The 15,019-nt window shown below is 39.4% G+C and overlaps 1 protein-coding gene across 1 annotated transcript; it reads left to right on the top strand.

Moving 5' to 3' along the window:
• The first annotated feature begins 411 nt into the window (after nucleotides 1–411).
• Nucleotides 412–10,914, top strand: LOC139712952 (solute carrier family 66 member 2-like). Its single transcript, XM_071624733.1, has 5 exons — nucleotides 412–944; nucleotides 1,439–1,572; nucleotides 2,719–2,841; nucleotides 8,725–8,941; nucleotides 10,710–10,914. The coding sequence occupies exons 1-5, from the start codon at nucleotides 715–717 to the stop codon at nucleotides 10,912–10,914; spliced, it is 909 nt and encodes a 302-aa protein (XP_071480834.1). The 5' UTR covers nucleotides 412–714.
• Nucleotides 10,915–15,019: the final 4,105 nt, after the last annotated feature.

Here is a 15,019-nt window from a genome sequence, read left to right as displayed (position 1 = left end):
CTGTAAGCATGCTTTGACTGCACTGCCCGTAGACCCGTCCGTTTGAAACATCACATAGTTGTGAAAGTACTTTGCACGCGATGAACTATGACATGTCGTGCGTTATTCTGTGTTTTTTTTTTTCTTCCATGCTTAAAATGTGGAAAGACTTCCATGGGGCATGCTGCGAAGAGTGTTTGTGATTGTAAACGCTATCGATCCTCGATCGGGAGTGTGCTGAGAGTCTCAACAAGAACATGTTTACAATATTAGATAATGAACAAGTGTAGACATCTAGACTTACTATAAAATTACACATATTTTGCAATATTCAATGAATATATGAATGTTTGCATTTTGCCATTGTGAATTCATTAACAAAGAACAACTAACATTTTGATTTTGCTTCATATCCTCATTCTGCAGATATCGGCGTCCAAGCAGCATCAAAACTCATGGTCGTGACTTATTCAGAGAGATGTTGAAGCAACATTGAGTCTTCGTGATAAATCCCCAGTCGTATCTTTCTCCCAGTCATCTTGTCCAATATTCTGTGCAGTCTCTTTCAGTATCACGTATGACAATGTGTCATTAGAAAGTTTTGTCACCGAGTAAAATAAAAAGATATATGTTGTAGAACATAAGTGATCATGCGGACTGCTGGTAGACTTCAGGAGTAGCAAAGATCTATTGATTGCTTGTCAGGCAGTAAGTTGGAAGGAACTTCATATCATCATGGAGAATGACATTGTACGAGGCTTTGCCAACCTTGCCGACCATGGCATGCCAGATATTACTCTGATCAACCTGGTGTCGTGGGGCGCATCGGCGGCGATGATCTTCGGTGGAATCGTCCCCTTCATTCCTCAGTACATGGACATCAGGCGATCAGAGAACACGGACGGCTTCTCCACATATGTCTGCCTTGTGTTGCTCATTGCCAATTCACTCAGGATTCTGTTTTGGTGAGTGTCATTTCGCAAAGCCTCATCATTGTATAGCAGTATCAGAACCTCTCATGTAGACTTACCCACCATGCAATGCTCTTGAACTGTTTGTTTGAGGAATGGGAAAGAAACCCTGGACAGCAAGTCATTCTGATCAGGATTATGTGATATGTACCTTTTACATGGTTTTGAAGAGTCAGTATCTCTTTGTGTGTTTGACCCAAATACCCTTTTTTTTTCACTGGTTTTAATGTCAATTGACTTGGATCTCTTAATATCTTGCCAGCAATGTCTGTTTAAGATGAGATATGACAAGACTCTTGTACCGGTACACTAATTGTCTTGATTCTTGTCCCTAATTTTGTGAAAAACGTCTGCGACAAATGTGATGATAAATGATTATATGTATTTCTTGTCGGAGCTACCAAAGGCAGCATGATCTACAGTGATTAGTGGCTCATTATTTTGTATCTTTTTTTTTAGCCTTTCATTTTCTTTTTTTTTTTAACCAGGTTTGGTCATCCTTTTGAACTTCCACTCCTTGCACAAAGCATCATCATGATAGGAACGATGATGGTGATGCTGCAACTATGCACCCGGGTCAAAGCACTTCACGAACTTTCGCCGGTCAAGAAGCATTTCACAGGTAGTGGTTTCAGTAGGAGCAGTTATTCCCTCTAACAGAGTTTTATAGACAACAGCAATGGCTGAACTGAAATTCAACCTCTTGAGTGGATTTGTGGCCAAATTCCTAACAGTGTTGATTAATTCTTCTAAAATTCAAATAAATTTGTTTGTATGTGTGAGTGCTGTGACTGCAGCAAAAACAGCATGGCAGAGATTTGTATATGCCTGTTGTTCAAAAACACATCATGGTCAATGAAAAAGACAGAGTTGTTGCGCTTTCCGCACTCCGTGATAAATTTATATGTTGATCTCTAAAATGATGAGACGTTGGAGCATGCTTTGTCATGGGACGGTGTTCAGCCACAAACTTGTAGCAGAACTGGTGCTGACATGACGATATGACTTATTGTAACTTGGTGTTATATTAGCTTCACAGAAACACTCAGATGACATATCTGTTTGTGGATAGAAAGAGCAATGGTCATAGCATGCCTCAAGATGGCCCATTCTATACCTCATATGTGTATTCTTGGTAATTGTCTTTGATATTTGGGATGAGGGCCTTTGGATATGTCTTGCATAAGAAAAATGTATAATTTTAAGACTGTATGGTGTAAGAAGAAAGACCACGGTTGCACCCTTTTCCACCTCTTCTTCAATACCTAACTCACAATTCCAGTTATCTTCCCAAAACCAGTACAGAGCCATTAGGCATTAATTCTTCAGGTTGGCTTTCTTACACAATTGTCATGTCTATTATTAAGCTTTTGGTCCTCCATATCTTGACCAACCATGTGGTGCAGTATCACAGCTAAGAGTGACACAAGTGTTGCACTGTGTATAGGTTCTCCACTCATCATTTTCTTCTCTCTTTTCTTCTTTTCCCCCTGTCTGTTTTTTTCTTGATTAATTTTTTTTTTTCATTATACGTATCTCACCTCCATGCATGTCCGCTTGTCAATTACATTCCACCCCCCCCCCCCCCACCTCACCTTAATGTGATATATCTGAAACTGTATCCTTATACTTTTCTCTGGCTTTACTCATTGCTAACATATATAATGCAATGTGTTACCCACTATCTACCCATGTATTGCTCACTGTGTATCCATGTGTGCACCAAAATACCCGCCACTGTAACCACCCCCCCCCCCCCCCATTATAGATGAACCCGTCTCAGAGTCCTTCCCTGTGTCACATGGGGAGGGGAGGGTCCGTCATTCCGGCAATACCCCGCCCTCATCTAGAGAGCGGGTTGTGGTCAGACGCTCTGAGCGGACCTTTCTTGGTACGTACATATGATTGGTGTACCTATCTTGAAATGCATTGTTTCCCCCATTCACATGAACCTGGAGCAGTATGCGACAAAGGTGTGCAGTTATGGTTGCTATGATTTCTGTCGCGTGAACTGTATCGCAATGTGCCATTGTTGTGAATGCAACAATGCTTTTGAATGAAAGGATTTTAATACCATCAATTTATGTTTGCCTTCTGGTGAAACTGGGAAATCAAATGATCATCTGTTTGCATCTAAGCATCTTATAGTAATGCTAGCGCTGATATCATCTAATATGCAATGACTGTTGGAGTATGAGCAAGAAAATTATCCCAATTATCCCAGTTTCTGCCATTCCCTTAAAGGGATGGTACAGTATTGGTGGAGATGAGAATTGGGCTTTAACTTTTTGCGAGATACCAAGAAAACACTAGTGATATAGTACAGAGCATACCTCAAAGTTTATTTGATGAAAATCAGGTTTGGAATGACTGAAACATCCAAAAATAAAGTAAAACAAAGCGATCGTAATTAAAGTGTGGGTCCCACACTTTATTAGAATCGCTCTTTTTTTGATATCTCGGCCATTTCAAAACCAATTTTCATCAAATAAATGTTGAATTCCTCATGGAATGACATGCTCTTTCATATTTCATATGAGGTTTCTCATTATCTCACCAAAAAATTTTAGAAACCTGAAGTTAGGTCTCAACCAAAAATGTACCAAAACTGTACGATCCCTGTAAGCTTGGAAAATATTTTCATTCTTTCAACTAACATTATCCTACTTGCCATCATTCTCTCTGAGGTAAATGCACAAGAGCAAGATCTCCAATACCAGGGCTATCTGTGATCACTCTAGTAGCACCACTTCTGCTGTAAGACCTTATTTGCTCTATAAGCAGCTTCATGTAGTACTGTATTTTGCCATGTGTTTTGTACTATGCAAGCTTACTCTAACTGTTAGAGTAGAAAGTTTTGCATGAATTATCTTTCTGCACTTGGCTGGGTAAGATAAAGTTCATGTGTTCGTAATTCCCCAGAATCAAAAGATAAAATAGTATGACATACAACTAGCAAAAAGATTTGTGTGCTCTAATTTTCATGCTAGTTTCATGTCACACAAAATGTTCAAAAAATTACCGCGCTGTGAAAATATCAACTTTTAAAGTATTTTGCAAATCTTGAAAGTTAGAACAATGTCGTGAGTGCAGCCATTAACGATTATGAACCTCAGCGATTACCGGTACATTGTATTTTTGTGGTACAAGAGACACCCTTTTGGCATGTTGTTGATTAACTCATGACACAGTGATCTCTCAAAAACTTAGAGAAAATAAAAGTGATGCAAAGTATATGGCATATATACAGTATATCATAATATATTTTCTTGATATGGTTAATAATAAATTCACATAACACAATTCATGTAGTATTTTAACTCACCTTATTTTATTTTTCTGATTTTGCCAAGCATGCAATCAGTCTTATTTAATCAGTCAGAGTAAAAGAGACATCAGTACAGGAAGTTTGGTTCTGATCGCTTTTTCACCTGTGATATTTCTTTGATAAAAAGGATTTCTTCAAAATCAGCAGTCAAATTAAAAAAATTGATATTCAGAGATGTAGATTTTATCTGAGATACTAGCATTTTGCACAATATTGCTAATTAATCATACAGCAGTACACACATTAAAAAAAACAACCACACACACACATGCTTGTGTGAACACATGCACCTCTTCCCTGTGCATATGCATCAGCACAGAGTGAAGCCATCAAAATGGAATATTTCCTGTTTGAAACATTCCATTCTGTATATATAGCAAGAGAGCAGGAATGTGCCTCATTATTAGCTCACCTGAGCCAAAGGCTCAAGTGAGCTATTGCGATCGCCCTTCGTCCGGCGTCCGTCGTCCGTCGTCCGTCGTCCGTCGTCCGTCGTCCGTCGTGCGTCGTGCGTAAACTTTTTACATTTTCATCTTCTTCTTGAAAACCCCAAGACCGATTTTCATCAAACTTGGCAGGTAGCATCCCTAGGGGGTTAGGAACTCAATTTGTTAAAATGGGCACCATGCCCCACCCAGGGGGGCCCCAGGGGGGCCCAAACCCCCCAAAATTAAGGAATCTGTAAAAATCTTCTTCTCTAGAACCAGAAGTGATAGAGCTAAGTTAATACTATGAGTTAGTACATTGATGACTGTAGTTTCAAGTTTGTTCATGGCAGAATCAGGGGTGCCCCCCTTGGGACCCAGGGGAGGGGGGTGGGGAAGGGTTCTAATGGGGCCTAAATTGTACATTTTCATCTTCTTCTTGAGAACCCCATGACCCATTTTCACCAAACTTGGCAGGTAGCATCCCTAGGGGGTTAGGAACTCAATTTGTTAAAATGGGCACCATGCCCCACCCAGGGGGCCCTCAGGGGGCCCAAGCCCCCCAAAATTAAGGATTCTGCAAAAATCTTCTTCTCTAGAACCAGAAGTGATAGTGCTTAGTTAATACTATGAGTTAGTACATTGATGACTGTAGTTTCAAGTTTGTTCATGGCAGAATCAGGGGTGCCCCCCTTGGGACCCAGGGGAGGGGGTGAGGAGGGGTCCTAATGGGGCCTAAATTGTACATTTTTATCGTCTTCTTGAGAACCCCATGACCCATTTTCACCAAACTTGGCAGGTAGCATCCCTAGGGGGTTAGGATCTCAATTTGTTAAAATGGGCACCATGCCCCACCCAGGGGGCCCCCAGGGGTCCCAAACCCCCCAAATGAAGGAATCTTTATAAATCTTCTCTAGAATCAGAAGTTATAGAGCTGAGATAATACTATGAGTGAGTACATTAATGACTGTAGTTTCAAGTTTGTTCATAGGAGATCCAGGGGTGCCCCTCTTGGGTAGGGGGGGGGGGGTGGTTGGAAGAGTCCAAATGGGGGCCTGAATTGTACATTTTCATCTTCTTCCTGAAAACCTCATGATGGATTTTTGTCAAACTTGGCAGGTAGCATCCCTAGGGGGTCAGGATCTCAATTTATCAAAATGGGCACATGCCCCACCCAGAGGGCCCCAGGGGGCCCCAATCCCCCCAAATTAAGGAATCTTAAAAAAAATTGGGCCTTTATTGTACATTTTCATCTTCTACTTGAGAATGCCTGGTCAAATTTTGGTAGAGCTGTGAATAATTTAGGTTAGTGACTGCGTGAAAGGTGAACTTGCGATACTCAGGTGAGCGCTAGACCCGCGGGTCTCTTGTTTTCTTGTTTGCATTGGGTCCATTGTTAGGATTGTGACCAGTAAGGGATATTACACTGTTTACTAGTTGCCCATCATTGCTTTTGAGCTGACACGAGTCAATTTCTTTCAACAGAAACCCCTAGTCAATATTTTCCAACTGAGTTTTTCATTTCCAAGCATGCTTAACCAACTCTCCCAACCAGCAACTTTTAGCTGCATTCGCAATGAAGTTAAGAGGAGTTGAATGAGTAAAGAATTTCCTCATTTCGTTTCCTCTTTTGGTTGAATGTCACAGTTATGATCCATTGTTGTGATGAAAAGGAAATAGATGTGATGCATTAGGAACCAATAGTCTTTCATTCAGACCAGTGCCAGTCTTCTCTCACTTTATGAGGTTCATTCACCGTATGAATTTATAATGTACTAATGCACATTACCCATTAGACCAAAGTTGGTTTGATATGGACAAAATGGATACAGTGCCACTACCTTAGCACCTGAAACAGGCTTGAGTTTGGTCACATGACAAAATTTGTTGGCATTGCTCCCGTATGTTTCCTGTGCTGGTGGAGCCACTGACAATCACCCTAACCCCATCGAACTTTCCCGTCTGGCTGTAAGGCATGTAAACAGTCGTATGAATTTGTTCTTGTTGATAGAGAGTGTGTGAGTCGAGGATGTTCACTGGTTTGTCGTAAAGTTAGCAGGGACCTGGCTTCAATCCATCCTAGCATTTTTTTTTTTTTTTTTTCATTACAAAATCAATCCCCTGTGTAAAACCTCCCAATGTGGGTTGAATGGATGTCAACCTTTTATGTCATATTAGCCATGTCTTCTTGGCAAGTAAATCATACGTGTAATAGAGAAACATCTGCTACATGTGTATTAAGCATGAATGCAAGGATTTCTTTGTAAAGACACATCAACAAGTCTTTTGAGGGTTTTGTGGGGTTTTTTTTGCCTTCGCCAGCAGGTGTCGCCTGGAGGCATTATGTTTTCGGGTTGTCCGACCATCTGTCCGTCAGTAAACACTTTTATGGATGGCATAACTTAAAAACCATTTGAGGCATCTGAATGACACTTGGCCTACCAGTTTATATGTAGGGCCTATGAGTGGACGAAGCTCTGCTTCTGAATTTGTGGGCACAAATGCGTAAGGTCAAATGCCATAAGGTCAATTTCTGAAAGAGCATTAATTCTCCCATATCTCCACAATGCCTGAGGGTATTTTTGTGGAAGTTTGTGTAAGTTTAAGCTCATGGGTCAAAGGTTAGATGAAAATGCTTCAGTACCACTTTATCCCTCCATATCCCAGAAAGGCTCAAGGTGTATTGATGAAACTTATTATGATTATGCATGCCTTGCCTGACAATCATCCTCTTTGGAAATTCTATGTCATGGGGTGAAAGGTGAAGGGTCAAAGGTCAGGTTAAAATACTGACATTACACTATTTTTTCCATACCTTGGAAATGATAGAATGTATCCACTTTCAAACAGGGTGTATATTATACAGTTGTATGCCTGCATTTCTGCACAGTAATTTTGTGTCCAGGGAAAATCTAGGCCATGGGGTCATGATTTTCATTTGGAACTTGGAATATCATTTAAGACACAGCATACTCTCATTTTTAAGTTAATTTTAACTTTAAGACCATCTTTAATAATTGTGAAACAGCCCCAGATATAACAGTGACCATGTCAAAGTGCCACTCAATTTGGATAAAGCCATTTGTGATAATCATTTATGTGACATTTGTGGTGACATGAAGGACTTTCTCAAGTGCAATGCTGACAGTTTTGTGGGTTTGTTCTTTTCTTTTGCAAGTAGAAAACATTTTGTGGGTGGCTTCAGACCAGTTAAAAGTTAGTCTGAAAAGATATAGTGAAATTTTATCTGCTCAACAACGGATATCTGATCGAAATTGGAGAAATATTAGGGAAGTTGCGATATTGTGTGAAATTTGGCTAATTTTCAGAAAACAGTTCTTGAACAGGCGATATGAATTCCTTGGTAGGCAAGTGAGTTGAAGATGTCATCACCTCACAACTTGACATATAGTTTGAATTCAAAATCTCAAAATCCCCATTACTTTTTTATTTTGGTTCAAACGCAAGTATGCCATAGTTTCAAATCCTAAGATACTGTGCAGGTGTATGACCAATCTTTATTTTTGAAGTTATTCAGCCAGGAATAACATTGTTTTACATTTTTATAGCAGAAAATTCTGATTTTGGTTTTTATTTGTATGTGTGTGTGTGTGTGTATGGGATATACGATCAATGAAAAATTATGAGGTGAGGATATCATCAGCTCACTCATTTGCATATTCATATGAAGCAATCAAGAACTGTTTCGCAAAAATTAGCCAAACTTCACAATTTTATAAGTTCCTCAATTTTATCTTATTTCAGTCACATTTTCACTGTCGTGCTGTAAGATACAATGTTACTCTTTCTTTTCAGACTAACTTTTAGCTGGTGTGTAATTGCCCTTTAATTTCAGGCTTATTTTGAGTTGTCATCACCTATAGCTAATTTGCTTAAATGCAATCCTCCTGCTACAAGCACATTGCTTTACCATTTCATAGCGCATTTTGATATGCAGCCATGATATGTCTCACCGTGCAAATTATTCCGCACAACCCACTCCCTTCTCATTCCTGCAAAGACTTCAACTGGCGACACTTTTGGAAGTGGACACGCTTCATAGACTACATCCTGTTCATGGTCGTTTTCTCCACCATCGGGGGCGTGGTCACATTCTTGCTGTCTTCCAGCAACGTTTACGTCGAGACCATTGGCTTCCTGGCTGTCTTCACTGAAGCCATGCTGGGCTCTCCGCAGTTTTATCATAACTACAAGAACAAGTCGACTCAGGGAATGAGGCAAGTGTTGTGTGACCAATACAGTGTAGCGACAGCTTCTGCTGCAACTTACCCTACTGCAAACTCCAACCCATGTTCAATTTATCTATGTATTCATTTTATTGTTTAATCTTTTTAAAAAATAAGCAGGGTAGTTCTGTTTAGAGTGTGGGATCCTGCTTTCTGAGTGAACCCTGTTACAAATAGTGAATATTGCATGTCTTCAATCTGCCTCTAGAGCATGTGGTATTGAGCAATAAATACATGCTTGAAAAGTTATTAAATTTTCTTGTGAAAGTTTGAGTCATTTTGGTTTTGTGTTCTTTGTGACAGTATGACAGCAGATTTGATGATTCCCTGGATTGATGCCACCCTAAGGAAATTTGAGAGTAGTTTGACAATTTAATGTCTGTTTTCATTCAAGCAACAGTGGGTTGGTACTTTTTCAGGGTCTAGACATTAGTCAAGGTTCTTTTCCATGCTTCCCTGTTAACATTTTTAGTCATTGCGAGGAAAAGAAATTAGTGTAAAAGTGGAAATTTTCGTGCATTTTGCACAACCAGAAAGTAGCGTGAAAATAAAAGTTCGCAAATATTTTTACTTGCTCTATGTACCACTATCAATGTGTTGATTCCACAGTATTAACAAATAACCTAAATTCTTCATACACGACCCAACGCAAAAAAAAAGTTCTCGCAAGAAAATAACTACAGTGGACTCCCGTTATACGAAGTCTGCGGGGCCAGCAGTTTTCTTTCGTTACATCAAAATTTTGTTATAACCGAACAAATAAACAGTAAAAAAAAAAAACAAAGAGCGGATAATGTTGCGGCCTGAATTTTTACTTCGTTGTAACCAGAATTTCATTATAACCATGTTCGTTACAACGGGAGTGCGCTGAACTTTAACAGTACCTGAATCCAAGGATAGAGATAGACAGACTAGAAAAAAAAAAGAAGATATACGTGACCCGCTACAACAAAATGGTCCTAAAGTCGCGCACGGTCGAAGCCATGAAAATCGAGTTTGAAGTTAGAGCATCAAAATTGGTCAAAACTTACGATTTTCTGAATTTGACATATTATTAGAGCCTGACATGTCTTCTATCATCTGTCGAAATTTTGAAGCAAAATGATGAAAGGAAAGACCAAAAAATAGCGTTTTTCTGGGCCATGTTTTTTTGGCGTTTCAACGAAGCAGAAACTGGTTCGAACATTTGGATTGAGCGCCACACATAGGCTCCGCCCCTAACAACGACCAGAGTGATCTCATTGGTCAGTTTGCTGCTTGCCGCTAACCGAAGCGTGAAGCTCGCACACTGCCCAGTCGACTGGTGCGTGCGGGCGGGTTGCGCTATGCCTAGCCGCTTCTCCTGACATCCTGGTCACTGATTGGTCGGTGAGGAGACCGCCGACGCTGTGTTTGAATGAGCATTTCCGGGGTTGCTAGGGCTTAACTTCTATTGTCCGGAGGTGAATACTGACTTGCGTGTCTCTTGATTGTGATTGCGTCGCAAGGAGAACTTTTAGGGCGCTTTTCTCGAAACAGTGATTTCCCAGACGTCTTGACATGCTCTCTTTTAAACATCGATATCTCCGCAGCCGATTATTTTTATGAAACGTGTTATATATCAATTTAAAGCAGAAAGATTAGGGAATTGTGTCATGCAATTTTCAAATAATCGACCTCGCCCGACTTTAGGATCATTTTGTTGTAGCGGGTCACATATTCATTCCATCATATATCGGTTATGACTTTAATTTTCTTGTCCCTATCTGTCAAACTCCAGCATCAAGATGGTGATGTTCTGGCTATCGGGTGATCTCTTCAAGACCGGCTACTTCCTGGTCAACAGTGCTCCTGTCCAGTTCTGGATCTGTGGCATTCTCCAGGTTTCAATAGACATTGCTATCCTGTCTCAGGTGGTGTACTATGGCACAAGACCACCGGTCAAGCTGGCCAAAGTGTCGGCACCTGCAGATCATATATCCTGATGAGCAGGAGTGCTTTTTAAAGTAATTTATTCCAGCGTACTTAATAGTGATAGCAAAACTGACCCGATGACAAAAATCAAGGTCACACTGTGAACAGGTGATGAATGAGATAGAAGTGAATCATCCCACAATGCATTTTTTGTGAAGTGATTCACTCAAAGAAAGGGAACATTTTATTCCCAAGCATTTTGACTGAAACCTTTAAAGTGTGAATAACAGTGCTGCACACACTTTGTCTTGAATTGAATTTTAAGTCTGCGGTGGCACCTGATAGTACCTTGTATTTAGTATGTGCCAAGAAGGATAATGTTGATTATATCCCTCGCAAATTATTTTTTGTCCTCTGATTGGTTGAGAGCATTGAAAGTGACAAAACTTATTTTTACCATGAAAACTCTTGTCCCATCAGAGTCCAACTATTTCCCTAGGGAAATAGTAAAAAATGGTATCACGCTGGTTATTTGCTTAAGTACACACGCATATTTTAGTGTATGAGACAGTATCGCATCCTGCTCATTGCATTGACATGAATACAGTACTGTTTTTCCACCAACACTGTGTCTTGGCTTCGTGAGAAGACTGGTTAGGTTTTCAAGTTCTAATGAAAGGGTATCGCGGCGGCATTGTTTTGCGAGAAGACAGGTTAAGCTTTCACATACAAATGTATGGGTAGCGCGCTCCGCAGACCATGAATACAATTGGCGTGTGTAATTTCTCTGTGTAGAAGAAATGAACTTCTTTAATTGAGTGATCAGTCAATTTTACAAACTTCAAACAGAGAGTAAATCCCACATACTTTGCTATTAGTCTTGAAATAATTTGTGAGGGATATAAAACAAATATACCAGGCCATTGTTTGAAGCACTGGTTAAACTATGTGCCTTTGGTGACTTCATCAGCACTATTTACATCAGGCTGCGCCCCTCAGAAAATAGTGCTATTGAAGTCACCTCAAGCACATAGTTTTAACCAGAACTTCTCAGGCCTGATATATTTGTATACTGTAAGACACTTTTGTATACTGGTAGCTATTATGTAACTTAATACATTCATTTCCCTACAGAAAAAAAGAAGAAGATAGTACAAGTTCTTTTTGGTGGGTACAAAGTAGGCCCTTCAGACATTTGGACCTACTCATTTGATATGCAAAACTGAAAAATTGATGAAATGAATTCATAAAAATGTCACAATGGGAAAAAGTTGGATAAACTTTTCATGTCATATAAAAGAGTTGAACATACGCAATTTGTGGAAAATTTCTCCGTTTTACTTCCTGAAATGCCCAAGAGTAATGTTGCCGATGATGTTTTCTGTATATGCCTGTGTGTACTACACTAAAATTGGTGATCAGCGGTAGAAATTCAGGTTGCCTGTCAGACACACAGCCTTTTTAGATATATGTTTTACCCAATAGTGGAGACCCTGGTATCATGGTTAAAATGTTGCAATCATTCTCCGTCCTTCACCAGTACAGCCATTGGTTCTGTGTGCTCAGTCTGTATGATATGATGGTAAAAATAAGTTTTTGAATCAATTACTGAGCAGTCTTGAATTATTAATAATAATGATAATGATAATGAGCACTTTTATAGCACAAAGCACTAAGTGTATTAAACATAAACCTACTTCAAATTTCATGATGTGTATGTTAGTTCTTGTTATGTTAAGTTAAGTTATGAAATATTCTTTATTCTACGGTATGGCAATGTAAATGAGAGTCCTCTGTTCTACAGATTAATTAATGTGTTTATATTTTCTTACGCTCACTATGTCTATTAGTAACCAGGTAATCGGGTTCAATTTTACATGTTTGGAGAAGTGAAAGTGCGCATATGCTGCAATTGAAGAAAAAAAAAAAAGAATCAACAAATTACAGAATATCATGTAGTTATCATAGATTTTTCTTCTTCTTTTTTTAAGGATGCTTTAATAGATCAAAGTACATCAAGTTTCAATCCTTTTGGCATCATTTGCCCCAATTGTAGACGTGAATGAAAAAAAAAAAACATAAATAAACAGTTTGATAAGTTTGTGTGACACTTGATTAAATAATGTGATCAATATTCGTAATGTTGTGTTGCAAATCTGGTTGCATGCACTGAGCTAGTCACATTGGACATGCTGCATAAAGCTCTTTTAAGCGATGTTAGGTGCCTGAATTGGTATAAATTGATATGATCTTCAATATAATAAATCTGAAAGCAAAACAGCAGAAAGCTTAGTGGAGCTTTCACTAGACTCTTCAAACAGTATGCTATGCTGTGTAGATCCTTTAGAACACCACTTTGACATAATTATAATCGCAGGGTCATAGATTTGAACCCTGTCAAAGCATTCCCAAAAAGCAGTATTCAAGAGAGATGAAGGACAAAGCAGTTGGAATTTCATTTATTACTTGTGGCTATCCTCTTTCTCTTCCAGAGTTGAATCTATTTTTATATCTGAAACATGTCAGTCATCTTTTGACGATGCTGAGTGATACTATATGTTGATTCATTTTCTTATTCTGCTTCATGATTGTGTGAATATCAAGTATCACTTTTAGTCAGCAATGGAAAAAATGGATGGCTCCAATGTGCTTAGAATTGTTGTCATGCAGTACTACAGCTGCAGCAAGTTGGAATTATACTTTAGAAAGACAAAGGTGGTAGGGTGTACTGTATTGTTTCGAGGATAGGATAACATCTTCTATAGATTGTTAACTGCACCCCGAATTATGCCCAGTTTCTTTAGTACAGTGTATTTAGTTTACTAGGAAAAAGAAAATATGTGGATACTTGCGACACCTGCAAGTACAGCTGAAATACTTTTCATTACCCCTCAGAGCTTATGCAACTGATGTTCGCTGAATTTAAGTTAAGCGAGTGCAGTACTCGTGCACTACTCAGGGTCTTGGCGAGAACTACAGTGACTTGCCACTGTGTGGCTCCTCAAATTCGCACATTTCATTTGCTGTACACTACCACTTTCTGCTTTAGAGTACTTCATTTTTCACTTCTGCTAGCAAAACATGAATTAGGGTGATCTTCTTTAGAAAAATATTGTTCTGTTTTGTCTTGTTTTTTGCACAAATTTGCTGTTACCATGAACCACAGCGGAGTGTTTCGAGGCCAAATCGAGGGTCTTTCTGTCTGAAAAGTAAAAGTGTGGTTTAATACACCCCTAAATAATGGTATACTAGTTGCTCTTTACTATTAACTGTACGAGATGCCTGCTCTTGTATAGTACGTGGACTCATAATTTTAACAAGGCTCATGTACTTGCAGATAGAAAGAATGCTTATTCACTTGAAAGCAGGTAGAGTTCCATGAGTATTTGGTAGCTATATGTAGGAAAGCAGTACTTATCACCCCGAGTCCAATCCTAAGGGACTGAGGGAAAATCCTTCAACTTAATGTGAATTTGGACTTAAACAATCGAATTATCTCAGTATTTTTCAACAGAATATATTCTTGAGTCTTGAATCATGAATTAACACATTTATATTCACTTGGGGTAGATTTTTTTTTTCTTAAATTTTATAATAGCTTTTTCTTTTTTAGACTTGTGTGACGTCGACTTGAGGTGAAGTTGATGGCACTGATCAAGGAAGACAGTTTATGTGACTGCTGGCCATGTTAGACAGGTGGTCACTACATGCAGGGTCTTTAACACAATTTTTTCCTCTCAGAGGTATTAAAGGTGCATAGTCCTGGTAGTGTAGAGGGCACTGTTGATGATACTGCCGATCACCGTCAGCATTGATACAAAGATTACCGATGTTGAGCTGTCATCAAGAGCAAAGTGCGTAGGTGTTGCTAAGTAACGTTACCTTCGTTGTCTTCTCTGCACATCGCGCAGTCTGTAGTAATGCCAGGGTGCGTGCATATGTGCTTGTTATTATGACATCACAAAAGAGGTTTGCTAAAGCTGCCATCCCCCTCAGCCAAATCATGAGCTGAACTGTGATCAGACCACTGACTACAGTGAATCGGACTTCTATGGACTTGCGGAAATGGGCCAAAGTGTAAGTGCTAAAAAGGAGTTGATAGCGTAGGTCTCTATAGGAAACTTGCGCCGTGTGCCCGCGTATCATTTGACTAAAACGCCGGGACCATGCACCTTT

Source organism: Diadema antillarum, unplaced genomic scaffold, assembly GCF_040938485.1.
Source record: "Diadema antillarum isolate AM-2024a unplaced genomic scaffold, OU_Dant_1.0 seq00001879_RagTag, whole genome shotgun sequence".
NCBI lineage: Eukaryota > Metazoa > Echinodermata > Echinoidea > Diadematoida > Diadematidae > Diadema > Diadema antillarum.
This window is presented reverse-complemented; position numbering and strand designations above follow the sequence as displayed.